This window comes from Myxine glutinosa, chromosome 5 (genome assembly GCF_964187855.1).
Source record: "Myxine glutinosa chromosome 5, kmMyxGlut1.1, whole genome shotgun sequence".
NCBI lineage: Eukaryota > Metazoa > Chordata > Myxini > Myxiniformes > Myxinidae > Myxine > Myxine glutinosa.
The window spans coordinates 165,972,214-165,986,733 of NC_136265.1; the positions used below are offsets into that span (position 1 = coordinate 165,972,214).

General features: G+C 46.3%; 1 protein-coding gene across 1 annotated transcript in view; it reads right to left on the minus strand.

The window, feature by feature from the left end:
* Nucleotides 1–531: 531 nt before the first annotated feature.
* CAPN15 (calpain 15) overlaps nt 532–14,520 on the minus strand; it is a 31,224-nt gene continuing 17,235 nt past the window's right edge. The window contains exons 6-12 of the mRNA XM_068115653.2: nt 11,127–11,252; nt 7,941–8,093; nt 2,682–2,843; nt 2,336–2,547; nt 1,903–2,030; nt 1,609–1,787; nt 532–1,429 (exon numbers count right to left, since the gene is read on the minus strand). Coding sequence (XP_067971754.2) covers nt 1,252–1,429; nt 1,609–1,787; nt 1,903–2,030; nt 2,336–2,547; nt 2,682–2,843; nt 7,941–8,093; nt 11,127–11,252 — 1,138 coding nt within the window. The 3' untranslated portion in view covers nt 532–1,251. The remainder of the gene's footprint in view (nt 1,430–1,608; nt 1,788–1,902; nt 2,031–2,335; nt 2,548–2,681; nt 2,844–7,940; nt 8,094–11,126; nt 11,253–14,520) is intronic.

The following is a 14,520-nucleotide window of genomic DNA, read 5'->3' on the forward strand; positions in this document are numbered from 1 at the left end:
GTGTGTAGTTTCAGAGAAGAAAGCAAATACCCGTTTTGGGGAAGGTCAAACCTGGACCCACTTTGACCCCCCGTAGATCCCCAAATGGGAGGATTTTTTTTTTTTAATACCGTGAGCAAACTTTGGTACAGCACGGGCGATGAAGGTTGTGGTAAAGTTTCATCGAAATAGTGTGTGTAGTTAGAGGAAAAAGCAAATTCCTATTTTGGTGGGTCAAACCTGGATCCACTTTGACCTTCGGTAGATCCCCTTAAATCCCGATTTTTTTAATGCCGTGAATAAACTTTAGCCACAACACAACAAATATCATTTGTGCCAAATTTGGTCGCAATCCCATTAGCGGTTTCGGAGAAGAAGTTAAGTATTTATGGACGGACCGACAGACGATGCGCCATCGTATAAGCTCCCCTGAACTTCGTTCCTGGTGAGCTAATAAAGGCGAGACCAGGTACCATCAAGCTGCCGACAAGAATGTAAACAGAAAAAATGCATTCCCATTAAATACGTCTGCTTGGAATCGACAAACATCTGTCACCTTGTCCGTTAGCATGTTTAATTGCCAATTGTCAGAATTATTATTTAAAGCACACCCGAGGTTTGCATCCCATTAGTGGCCGTACGATTGCAGATCTCTTGAGGGTTTCTCCTAGTTTTGTCACGGAGGAAAAGAAAAATCCAAACAACCATTGCAAATCATCAAAACCATCGCACGTCCTCAACGCTGCAATAATGCTGCAACCTGCAGAAAGTTAAGAAATTCGAAATCTCAAAAAAGAAAAGAAAAAGAACGTTTACTTGAAAAGCAACTGAGTGTCTTCCTTTGACCTTCAACCATTGGGAGACAGCTGGATATTAAAGAAAAAATAAAAATAAAAACAACCTCGTCAGACAAGCAAAGACTTCGAGGAGACCGCGCATCACACATTGAAGTGAAACCACCACCACCATAAAATGGCAAACAACTGATCAGAGTGGTGGTGAAGAAGCACAACAATTGGATGCGTTTTGGTCGAAGATGGTAGATACATTACTAAAGGGTATACAGGAAGAAAAGAAAAGTCATTTTGACATCTCTGTGAACACAATCACAGGGTGACAACCGAGGATATTTCATAGCAGCAACATCCAGACTTAAAGCTCTCATTTAAAACTGGAAAAACGTTTTGAGAATATGTCCAGATCCCCAATGGTAGATCTCACAACTTGCATGCCTTCGAGACCAATATTGTGATGGTCGGCACTTTCTCTCTCTCAAAGAGGAAGGGGTGCATGGAGTCCATTAACATCTGTGGCAAGAGGGGGGTGGTGATTTTGCCCCAGAGGTCCCCAGTCCCCAAGACCTGAAGTAGGTGTCTTTCGATGGAGCAAGCGGTGCCTTACTGAGAATCCGCTGTTTGCTTCCATTTGGGACAGCACCAGGAGAACCTGCCTGTGTACACAGATGGAGGAAGGTCCACATCTCAAAAGTTCTCAAATGAGGCAAAATGGCCATCGAACGAGCAAAATAATAGCAAAACACATCCACCGTACAAGGAAATGATCTGATGAACAATTGAGCCAGTGGCGATGCATCCGATCGACAAGTTCAACCGAGTAAACAACACATACCGGTGGAGTGGAGGAACACTATCTGCAGTCTTTAGATGCCCACGTGTAGAAACCACATTGCAACTGTCGGAACAGTTGCATGAGACCTGCAGGTAGCGGTCTGGATGACGATTTTCAACCACAACCACCAGTCCGGCCCAGCCGTATGTCAAGTAATAGCAGGACATTCCCTCTCGGGCCTGTGTGGCAACAGGAAACCGGTGAGCAGAAGCGTACCCAACGAGCACCCCTTATCAAAGACAGTGTTTCTTCCTCAACATTGTGCAAGTTGGTCAATAAACCGATCAATCCCACCTCATGCCGATGGCCACGGTTAACTGCCAGATGTATTACCGCATCAGCAAGCAGGCTTTTTGAAGGAGCCAACAGCTCGACCATTACCCGCTTGGAGCTGTACACGGCCAGGTTGTAAGTGCACGGCACTGTCATCACAGACACAGCACCGGGTGGTGTAGTCATTAACAAGAAACATCATTTAATGAAGAATGAAACCCTCAAAAAATTTTGTTCTTCTCAAACTCCACTTGTCATTGGGTTCTAAAACATTACATCATGAAGATGCCTTCCCAAATAAAATTCCACTTTTCAAAAAGTATTTACAGCTGAATATTTCCACTGCACACTAAAGGGTGCTATCACCAACTCTGTCACCCAGATTCTAAAAATAAATTATAATTGGCATGAATTTTTAATGAAGCTTTCCACGGTGATATTGAAACTTACGAACCTGGTTCTGGAACGGCCCAATGGTTGAAAGCCAAGCAAACGACCACGTAATCACCGGGGGATAGCATGGCACTACAACCCACAAAACGCTTAACCGCCCGCTGGCTGTGTGCAGCGACACTGACGAGGCTCGGGCTTCCACCCGCTTGCAGGTGCACCTGGTAGACCACGACGCAAAGGTCCAGCATGTGCCCATCGTTACCTTCACTGCGTCTGTAGAAAACCGTGCTATCACAGGGATGCGGTTTGCACCAACAGAATACCTTCGTGGATAATTGTAGTTATCTTCCATTTGGGAAGGTTATTATAATTCAAATGCGAGGAAGACCTTCTACTAATTTGCTTACCGGAGACCCTCATGAAAAAGGGCAAATTCAATCTCGGTGTGAGTGAAGACAGTCACAATAGTAGACTCCAATGGAAGCCCGTCCCGTCTAGGAAACGCCCCTTGTATGCGGACCTCATTCCAATCCCGCCGAACCTTGCACACATCCACGTTTTCAAAGTATCTGCCAGCAGTCAAATTGAAAGATGGCATCTTCAACAGAACAGTGTTTTTTTCTTGCAGGAAAATGGGGCGGAGGAGGGAGTTGGGGATGTTACGGTTTGTGACCTTTTTCTTCTTCCTTCCCCCACACCCCTGTGAGTTAGACCAAGTGGTTTAGTCCATGTGTATAAAGCCTATGATTGGCTGTGGGGCAGGGGAGTGCCCAGGAAGGTGATTCAGAGGAGTGAGTGGCCATTTTGGAGGAGGACTATGGCAGAGTGCTTTTTCGGGGGTTGTAGTGTGTCCAGCTGCAATCTCTCTACCTGAAGGGTGACGTTGATCTAACTCTTGCTGCCTACCACTGGGGCCTGCCTTTGGGCCTACTCGTGGACTTGCCTACTCTTACCCTCTCGTGCTGGGCCTGCACTGGGGCCTACCACTGGGCCTGCCCAGGGGCCTACCGTTGGGCCTACTACTGGGCCTGCCGTGGGGCCTACTACGGGGCCTGCCCACTCTTGGACCGGCCTACTCTTGGACCTGCCTACTCTTGGACCTGCCTACTCTTGGACCTGCCTACTCTTGGACCTGCCTACTCTTGGACCTGCCTACTCTTGGACCTGCCTACTCTTGGACCTGCCTACTCTTGGACCGGCCTACTCTTGGACCGGCCTACTCTTGGACCGGTCTACTCTTGGACTGGCCGATTCGGGTTTTTCCCTCTTTTCTCCCTTCTTGGTTTTATGTGTAGGAAGAGATTTTCATGTGATAATCCATAAATAAAGACAGTGTGATTGAAGGCTTGGCTTGGTGTGCTTCAGGCCGTAACAAATTGGGGGCTCGTCCGGGATCTGGATTACATGATACCTGTCTTGGATTTTTGTTTTTTTTCGCAGTAGTAAGTTTTCTCATTGGCAGATAATTTGATTTTTGTTTACGGTGCTGATACTTCTATATTTACTGCAGTCGTGCACCATGGCTGAGGAGATGGATTTTGAAGTGAAGGAGTTTGTGGAGAAGAAGGGGCTATCGGTGCACGATATATAACTGTTACGTAAGGTAGAGTTAGGAGCTGTAGCTGATCATGTTGGGGTTAGTGGGACATCTCGTATGAAAAAGGCGGAGATTGTTTCGGCTATTGTCAGTCACATGGGTTTAAAAGACTAGAGGTAGAAGACAAGGAACGGCAAAGAGAGTTTGAAAGAGAAAAGGAAGAAAAGGAAAGAGTTTGAAAGAGAAAAGGAAGAACAGCAAAGAGAAAAGGAAGAAAAGCAAAGAGAGTTTGAAAGAGAAAAAGAAGAACGACAACGAGAGTTTGAGTTAAGAAAATTTTAAATTCAGGTGGGACAGGCCGAACCGGTTTCAATCGATTCATGTGGGGGTCAAAATGATCTCCCCCGTTCCTTTGATGTGGCTCGGAACATTAGGCTTGCTCCCAAGTTTAACGAGGAGGAGGTGGAAACGTTTTTTCTGTCTTTTGAAAAGATAGCAAAACGTCTTCAGTGGCCCGTACAATACTGGACCCTGCTACTACAAAGTGGGTTCATAGGGAGAGCCCAGGAAGTGTATTCAGCTCTGTCGGAGGATCAGTCAGAGAATTATGAGGCTGTTAAAAAGGCTGTGTTGTCAGCCTATGAGCAAGTTCCGGAAGCATACCGGCAGAAGTTCCGAACCTTAAAAAGACAGGCTGGGCAGACATTTGTTGAATTTGCGAGGGAGAAGGAAATGAGTTTTGATCGGTGGTATCGTTCTCTACAAGTGGATAGGACCTATGGTAATCTAAGGGAGGTTATCTTGATGGAAGAGTTTAGGAACAGTATCCCCTTGGACATTAGGACACACCTTACGGATCATAAGGTTGGTGAGTTGAAAAAAGCTGCTGTTGGTGCAGATGATTATGAACTTACCCATAAGAGAGGCCTTGGTTTTCCTCATTACGGTACTATCAGGGATAACAAGAAGGGGGTTAGTGAGGACCGGTCAGAGGGGAAGTGGACAGACCATAGGGGTCCATTGGTGCGGCCGTCCCTGGGTAGACAGTTTGAGTGGTCGAGTCAGGCATTTCACCGGGGACCGGCCCCCACGTGTTATTACTGTAAACAGAGGGGACATCTGAAGTCGAATTGTTGGAAATTGCAAAGGGAGGAGAAGCAGGGAGACTCCGTTCGACCTATTGCGATACTGCGGACCTTACGAGCCCCATACAGGACCATTATAAACCCTTTGTGTCAAAGGGCCAAGTGTCTTGGGACGGGAAAGTCAAGTCCGTAGTTATTCTGAGGGATAATGGGGCCGCCCAGTCGTTGATGTTGTCTACCGTTTCACCATTGACTTTGAGTAGTTTGGGAAAAGCGAGTGCCTTAATCCAGGGCATTGCAGGTCATTATGTCCCAGTCCCCTTACATAGGGTGAACTTGAAGTCTGATTTGGTCACAGGACCCGTGATGGTAGGAATAGTCCCCACTCTCCCCATAGAGGGTATTAGTTTCGTATTGGGAAATGATTTGGATGGCAATAGTGTTTGTGTTTCCCCAGTAGTGAAAGAGGGATTCCTCGAAGAGACGGAGAACCCTAACCTTCGGGACTATGTAGGTACTTTCCGGGAAAGACTTACCACCGCCTGCAATGTCGCCAAGGAACATTTGAAAGTATCTCGGCGAGTAATGAAGTCCCGTTTTGACCTGAATACGACAGCTCGTAATTTTAGGCCTGGAGACAAAGTGCTAGTTTCATTACTTCTGCCTGGGGAGCCACTATTGGCGAAGTTTAGCAGTTCCTACTGGGTCGAAAAAAAGCTGAGTGAGGTGAACTACGTGGTGCGGCCCCATGACAGAAGGAAACCCCGCCGGGTGTGCCACGTTAATATGCTTAAAAGGTACTATGAGCGTGAGGCCGACCTCGGCCGGCCAGTTGGTAGGTCATATAAAGCATCAAGATATTGACTCTAGTGAATTAGACAGCGTGGCTCTACAAGCACCTGATGGGGACCTGATGGGGGCTTTTAGTACAGCCGTACCCCTTGAAAATTGTACATATTTCGGGTCGAGATAATGTCATTGCAGATGCTCTATCTCGAGCTTAAGATATTTTTTTGGGTTTCGTGCCCCTGCACATGAGCTGTGATGCCAGTAAATGTCACAAGGAGAGATGGCTGTTTGTTTATTGCACTGTTTATGCTGGGTTAAGTTTATGCTTGCACTGTTTATCCTGCCTTTGCAAAAGAAAACTTTTCTTGGGGTAAAGATTTCTTCTTTAAGGGGGGAAGGTGTTACAGTTTGTGACCTTTTTCTTCTTCCTTCCCCCACACCCCCGTGTGAGTTAGACCAAGTGGTTTGGTCCATGTGTATAAAGCCTATGATTGGCTGTGGGGCAGGGGAATGGCTAGGAAGGTGATTCAGAGGAGTGAGTGGCCATTTTGGAGGAGGGCTTATGGCAGAGTGCTTTTTCGGGGGTTGTAGAGTGACCAGCTGCAATCTCTCTACCTGAAGGGTGACGTTGATCGAACTCTTGCTGCCTGCCTTGGGGCCTACCCGTGGACTTGCCTACTCCTACGCTCTCGTGCTGGGCCTGCCTTGGGGCCTACCCGTGGACTTGCCTACTCCTACCCTCTCGTGCTGGGCCTGCCCTGGGGCCTACTGTTGGGCCTGCCCTGGGGCCTACTACGGGGCCTACTCTTAGACCTGCCTACTCTTGGACCTGCCTACTCTTGGACCGGCCTACTCTTGGACCGGCCTACTCTTGGACCGGCCTACTCTTGGACCGGCCTACTCTTGGACCGGCCTACTCTTGGACCGGCCTACTCTTGGACCGGCCTACTCTTGGACCGGCCTACTCTTTTACCGGCCTACTCTTTTACCGGCCTACTCTTGGACTGGCCTATTCGGGTTTTTCCTTCTTTTCTCCCTTCTTGGTTTTATGTGTAGGAAGAGATTTTCGTGTGATAATCCATAAATAAAGACAGTGTGATTGAAGGCTTGGCTTGGTGTGCTTCAGGCCATAACAGAGAATAAAATCGTTCTCCAAAAATCCACCCCAAAGGACTTTGCATCATCAATGAGGGCAAGCCCTATGACAAAAACACTGAAAGTTGGTTGCTTTGCCCCTGGTGTAGGCAAGTTTGATTTCAGGTTATAAATACCCAAAAATATTGTCTTTTTGGGAATAAAAAGGGATTGGGGCTATTAAATACACAAAGGTGGAATTTTCAGCCTCTCCCCACACTGAAGAACCTCTTTCTCTTCTCCTCACAAGCTTCCTAACAATCCTCTCGCATCTACTGTTTTCATTGTTTTATCTCTCGACTTCCTCATATTTAGTCTTGCACTCTCTCCAATGTGTAAAAAATGACTAGACGGCCTCATTCAAAGAGGCAAAGCTTAGAAAATAATTATATCGCTTCATGACATGATTTTGCTACCTAGGAGACATGCTAAATGGAGAAGGTGGATCAGACTCTGCAACGGTTGCTTGAGTGAGATGTGCATGGAAGAAGTTTCAAGAACTGAGTGGCGTGCTGACGAGGAGGGGAGTGTCGTTGAAGCTGAAGGGAAAGGTGTATGCTGCATGAGTGAGAAGTGTTACGATTTATGGGAGCGAGACATGGGTAATGAACGTAGAGCAGCAACGAAGGCTGGAAAGGGTGGAAATGCGAATGGTTCGGTGGATGTGTGGAGTATCGTTGAGAGAGAGGAAGACAAATGATGAATTGCGAAAGATGATGGGAATAGAGCCTGTGATGGATGCTGTGAAGAGAAACAGGTTGAGATGGTTTGGTCATGCGTTGAGGAAGGATGAAAGTGACTGGTTGAGAAGAGTGATGGAAATGAATGTAGAAGGAAGTAGAGGATGGGGAACACCGAGAAAGACTTGGCTAAAGGTGGTGGAAGAAGAAATGCGGGCAAGGGGGTTAACAAGGGGAGATGCAGAAAATAGGGCAAAATGGAGAAGATTGTCATGGGGACCGCAAGGCTAACCCCCGCTCTAGCAGGGAGAATGGCCTTAAACTGACTGTTGTTGTTGTTGTTGTTGTTGTGTATGACATGGTTTTAGAGTACCTGGGTATCAAGCGATCAAAATACTCGTTACATTATTTAGATCTACCTGCCTCGTCTTGCATTCTTACCTTATGAAGTCAGTGTAGCTGATCCAAAAGACACCCTCGCCGTTCCCAAAGGCCATGAGCTCCGAGCGGAGGGGAGCTGTCCACATGGCAGAGTCATCTGACCACTCGCCCTTCCACGAGTACCTTCCCCATGGATTGCGGAGACGCAGCAGTCTGTAAAGCACACGCATCACAGTGAAATAAAACTTTCATCGATGCAAAGTTTTCACTTTATAACCCAGGCAAAGAAAATCTCTTTAAACTTCGAGAAATTATTGCATGCTTTCCAAATGGTTAAACAGCTCATCGAGTGAAATTAAACATTAAACACTTCACGCAAGCTTCCATGAAATAGTCTTGTGTGTAGAATGATATCAACAGATGGCATTTTTGTCAAATAAATAATATACATAGTATTCAGCTGTAATAGCTTGCATAGTTGATAGCAAGTGCATAATGGACTGCGATTCAATTAAGAATTCAGCAGGCTAGGGTGAATCCTTACAGAAGCACAGCTTTGTCACCGATGCAGTGTCCTTGCTCATCCGGGCAGGAATTTGCAACTTAGCCAGGGTGCCGGGGATAAATTACCTTGCTCTTGGTAAAAGACACCACAGGATTGTTAAGGTCCGCAACCGATGTTAGCAGATGAGACACCAAGCTTATTATCCACGTGAGGGACGGTGTACACATTGATGCATCACCACACATGCAGCATGAGACAAACCAGGATGGCAGTTCACAGCTGGACAGAATTGGAACTTAGGCTTACACAGCCCAGAGGCAAATGCATTCACCTTGAAGGCTATCCTGACAACCACATGGCTTGTATTGCTTGTGAACCAGTGTTGGGATTTTGACCAATGTTGGTACAAGTATGTATTATGATGCAAAGATGAACCGATTCGATTTTGAGGTCACGCGGTCAAAGGCCAGAGGTCCCGTTCGGCAAAAATTCTGTTACTACGCTAACTTGTGAACCAGTGATGGGATTTTGACCAATGTTGGTACAAGTATGTATTATGATGCAGAGATGAACCGATTCGATTTTGGGGTCACACGGTCAAAGGCCAGAGGTCCCGTTCGGCAAAAATTCAGTTACTACGCTAACTTGTGAACCAGTGATGGGATTTTGACCAATGTTGGTACAAGTATGTATTATGATGCAAAGATGAACCGATTCGATTTTGGGGTCACACGGTCAAAGGCCAGAGGTCCCGTTCGGCAAAAATTCTGTTACTACGCGAACTTGTGAACCAGTGATGGGATTTTGACCAAAGTTTGGACAAGTATGTATTATGATGCAAAGATGAACCGATTCGATTTTGGGGTCACACGGTCAAAGGCCAGAGGTCCCGTTCGGCAAAAATTCTGTTACGACGCTAACTTGTGAACCAGTGATGGGATTTTGACCAATGTTGGTACAAGTATGTATTATGATGCAAAGATGAAACGATTCGATTTTGGGGTCACACGGTCAAAGGCGAGAGGTCCCGTCCGGCAAAATTTGTTACTACGCTAACTTGTGAACCAGTGATGGGATTTTGACCAAAGTTGGGACAAGTATGTATTATGATGCAAAGATGAACCGATTCGATTTTGGGGTCACACGGTCAAAGGCCAGAGGTCCCGTTCGGCAAACATTCTGTTACTAAGCTAACTTGTGAACCAGTGATGGGATTTTGACCAAAGTTGGTATAGGTAAATATTATGATGCAAAGACGAACTGATTAGATTTTGGCATTTTGGCCTCAAAGGTCAGAGGTCATGCCAGGTAAAAATGTGATACTTGAGAAGAGCTGAAGGGATTTAAATCAAACTTGGTACAAGTATGTATAATGATGTAATCATGTGGGCGGAGGCATATCAGTTGACGTCGAAGCATGCCATTGTAGTCATTACTTGTTTCTGTATTTAAAAAAAAAAAGTATTTGCATACTGGAGAGTTTTATTTTGATTACACGACGAATTGTCCTGTTGATTATGTGTGAAAACACTGCATAAAATAGTCGTACTATTATATTGTTGTGGGAATGATCCTTAGGGGTTAATAAAACTGTTTAGTATATACAGTCAGACCCCGCTATTCGTGGGTTCCGCGTATTCGCAGTTGATAAATTGCAACCTGCTTCTCTATTCGTGGCCATGTGTCTCGCGACTTCATCAGAGATGTTACACAATGGAAACACCGTGGGATGTTCCACCAGCTGCGTAAACAAGTAATCCCCAACGAGTTATAGAATAAAAACGCTTCATTAAATCTATTATTGTAATTAGTAACTGCTCAATATGGCATCATCCGATAACACCCCCCCCATGAACAATGGGCTGACTCACCCCTCCCGCAGCTACACACAATGCCCACATGCATACATATACCCACTATGTCCTGGGTCTTAATCATTCTTCTCGTCCCATTGCTTCAACCTGCGTTTTTGCCTCTCGCTCTGCTCATCGTTCAATCATGGCTCCAAAGCATCATTGGAGTTTCATCAAGCATCTCCCAAGAATCATTGGTATCTCCCGCAATGAAGCCGATTCTGAGGGCCTTGTAGTGTCCATTTGTTTTATATCATGTACCCCGCCCAAGCCCTCTCCCTTCCACAGATTTCCCGATGTCCCTGTTCGCTACTGTTGTTGCGCTTCCCTCTCTCCCCCCCCCCCCCCCCCTCTTGTCTCCCGCTACCTGCATAATATGTTCTATGTGTTAGCTCTTACAAGAGCCCCGACTTCGTATACAAATTTTTTTTTTTTAATAAAAAAGAACCACAAGACCAATGCCGGAGATGCGTCGACTACCAAGTGGCAGAAAAAAAAGTGATGACCCTGAGCAACAAATTGGAGCTGCTCGACCAGTCAGCTTCTCATCGCTTCTAGTGGTTTCCAAGGTTTCTCGCGGCTCTGAGTCCCTGAAAACTCAGTCTTGGGCCACTCTTACCTTACCACACGGTTTTTTGCCTTCCAGGAGGGGAAGGGGGAGGAGGGATGAGGAAAGGGAGGGAGGGGATAGCTTGCGGAGGTGGTAGAACGATTAATTGAAGCAACACAAAGACAGATTATGAAGGGAAGGATTTAAAGGACTAATGGTTTAATACTCAGTTATTATGACTAGTAGGTGCATTGCTATGGTATAAATGCTATGGTCTATGGTATAAAAAATATTTGAACATCCTCTACACAAAGGGTTAAGGATATTCCCTAACTCACCTGTGTCCATGAACATCCCTGACATCCAGTATAGAATATGCATGGCAAGGTCTCAGGCCCACCCTCTCATACTCAGCTTCATCAATCTTCATGTTGCCTCCTCCGCAGGAAGCTCCCATGAGAAATCTGCAAACATGCATTGTATACAAGATTTATAAATTAATGAGTCTCACTTATGCTTCTAGATTCTAGAGGGGAGTGTCGTTGAAGCTGAAGGGAAAGGTGTATGCTGCATGTGTGAGAAGTGTTATGATTTATGGGAGCGAGACATGAGTAATGAACGTAGAGCAGCAACGAAGGCTGGAAAGGGTGGAAATGCGAATGGTTCAGTGGATGTGTGGAGTATCGTTGAGAGAGTTTCATCGACTTCCGTTTCCGGTCCCTGGAGCAAGGAAGCGTCTTCGACCTCTGCACGGCAGCAAAAGTTATAGTATTTTTTCCATTCGTGTCTTCGTCAATTTCTACTCGCTTTTTACTGTGCATGTGTTGCAGTGTTTTCCAGTTGGTGTTGATTTGCAATTCTTGCAAACTTTTGTATAATTTAATCGTTTTCTGTCCCACCACGTGCGCGGCCTGGTTTCTCTTGGCTTCCCTACCCCCATAGGTGTTCTGTGAATTAAAGTTCTTTCCTTCGCTGTATTGCTTATTTCTTAGATTTTCTCTTCTCCCCCTAACTTCCCCGAACATCGACCACTTGTCTAACGTTTTAAATCTCTTCAAAGTCTCTTCACGTCTCGTCACGTCACGTCACGTCTCTCCAAAGCTGTCCATGCGCTGCACGCTTTCGAAGTTAAGTAACTTTTCACAATTGTGTTTTTGTCGAAACTGTATCTTTCTTTCGGTGTGTGTAACTATTGGTGTGTCTTTAATAGTATTCTTGGTGTTGGTTTTTCATACCTGTGTACAGAATCGTCAGTTAGTTCGTGTCGCGTATTCTGAGGCCTAGTGTAGTACTAGTAGGCTACCGTGTCTGACCTTGGCTTGAGGCTTTGTTTCTGTCTCAGCGGTTCTTCAATTGCGCTAGCAATTACTTTCGGTCTCTATTTTTCACGTTTCACGTTCGGTCTCTGTCTCTGTTTTCATCTCAACTCAAAAAAAAAAAATAAAAATAATAATAATAATAATATTCCCTTCTCTGTTCTTATCCGTTGTTCGTTCTTATTTGTTGTTCGTTCTTCGACCACGTCGTTAAAAAATGTTTCAACTGTCCCCTGAAGAACTGTATTCTGTCATATACATTATACTATAACACCTTTTTCTTCTTCTTCTATAAAAGGATGCTTTCGACATGCTCACCAAATCTATTCATTCCAAAAAAAAATTCCATCTCTTACAGTTACAGTGCCTCTTTCATACATTTCCCTAAACTCTCCAGAACTCGACCCATCCTTCAGCGTCCTCAAACGTATTTTTGACTCGAAGGTCTCAAGAAACTCATTTTGCAAGAAATGTTCGTTTCCCATTAATCATACATTTTTCAAAATCCAATCTCACCCCTCCCCTCCAAATCTTCCCCATCACCCCTTCCCTTCAAAACATGCCCATCACCCCTCCCCTCCAAATCCACCCCCTTGCCCCTCCCCTCCAAATCTTCCCCATCACCCATCTCTTTCAAATATTCCCCCTCCCCCCCCCCCTCCAAATCTTCCCCATCACCCATCCCTTTCAAATCTTCCCCCTTGCCCCTCCCCTCCAAATCTTCCCCATCACCCATCCCTTTCAGATCTCCCCCCTTGCCCCTTCCCTCCTAAACTCTCCCCACACCCCTCCCCTCCTAGACTCCCCTCTCACCCCTCCTCCTCAAAGCGTCCTCCCCGCTTCTTCCCCCTTCCAACTTTCACCTTCATCTCCCTCAACCTTCTGCCTCACTCTTCCCCCTCCTCAAATAACACCTCACTGCGCCTCACCCAATCACCATCAAACCGTTTGTCCGCCCCATTCTTCCCTTTCTCCAAGCTATTCTGAAATCTCTGACACACCTTCAACAGCTCTCCCTACCTCTTCCTCCTCTTCCACATCTTACCCTACCGCTCCCCCCCCCCCCCCCGTTCTGTATCCGATGCTCCCCCTTCCTCTTCTTTAACAGTATGGACATCAAACATCCGGGGCCTTCGCTCAAACTTGACTGATCTCTCCATACAGGTTGCTTCTGACAAACCAGACGTGATCTGCTCAACAGAAACTTTCCTCCTTCATGATGTCTCTGATTCCTTGGTATCTCTCCCAGGTTACTCCCTCCTCCGGTATGATAGACCTGAGCCTCGTCCTGGAGGGGGGGGGGTTGCTATCTTTATAAAAAAACTCTCTTCCTCACTCGCCCTGCACTGCCCTCTCTCCACCTCACCCCCAGGAATACCTTTGGCTACGGCTTCCCCTTCGCTCCCACCTTTTGTTCATATGTGTGTTGTACCGTCCACCAAACAGCGATGACTCCATCTACATCTCGCTGTCTGATAATATGGACCAACTTCTATCTACCCATCCCAACTCTCTCTTCCTCATATGTGGTGATTTCAATTGTCACCATGCCAGTTGGCTGGGTGTGGGTACCTCTCTCACCAGCCATGGCTCTTCAGCAAAGGACTTCTGTGACTCACTGGGACTGACACAATCTGTCAATTTCCCGACCCGGATCTCAGTCAACGGAGCATCTTCTCTTCTGGACTTGGTTATGACTAACTTCCCTGAAAATGTCTGCTGCTCTTCTTCTGCTCCAATCGGCTCATCTGATCATGTGCTTGTTAAAGTGGACATCTCTCTGACCATTCTCAGAGAGCCTCCTCAGCGTCGACGAGTCTGGCATTTCACTCAGGCCAACTGGCACGGTCTTCAAGCAGCCATCAATCATCTGGACTGGTCTCCCATCTCTACCGCCTCTGACATCAACTCATCCTGGGAATTCTTCCAAAGTAAATTGCTCTTTCTCATGCACAGATTTATCCCATCTCGTCTTCAGTTGTCATACCCTTCCTCCCGTCCATGGTACACGGAATCTTGTGGTGAGGCTATTGCCCAGAAACAACTTGCTTTCGTCTCCTGGAAAGCAAATCCAACGGAAGGAAATCTCATTTCCTTTCACAAAGCCCGAAACAAGTGTGTGTCCACCCTCAGGAGAGCCAGGAAACAATACCTCTCCGTTCTCAGGACAGAACTCTCTTATCTGTCTCCCTCTTCCAAATCCTGGTGGCATCTGGTCAAATCTGTTTCTGGTGTTTGTTCCCCCTCCATCCCCTCCCTCACCTCAAACGGCCACACGGCTGACTCGGCACGTGAAAAAGCTGAATGCCTCAACTCTGTGTTTGCCTCTAAATCTTGTGTCCCAAACCCATCCCTCTCTGTACCCACCGTACCCAGTCGTACCCAGCTGCTCCTGGATTCTGTGTCCTTTCCTCCT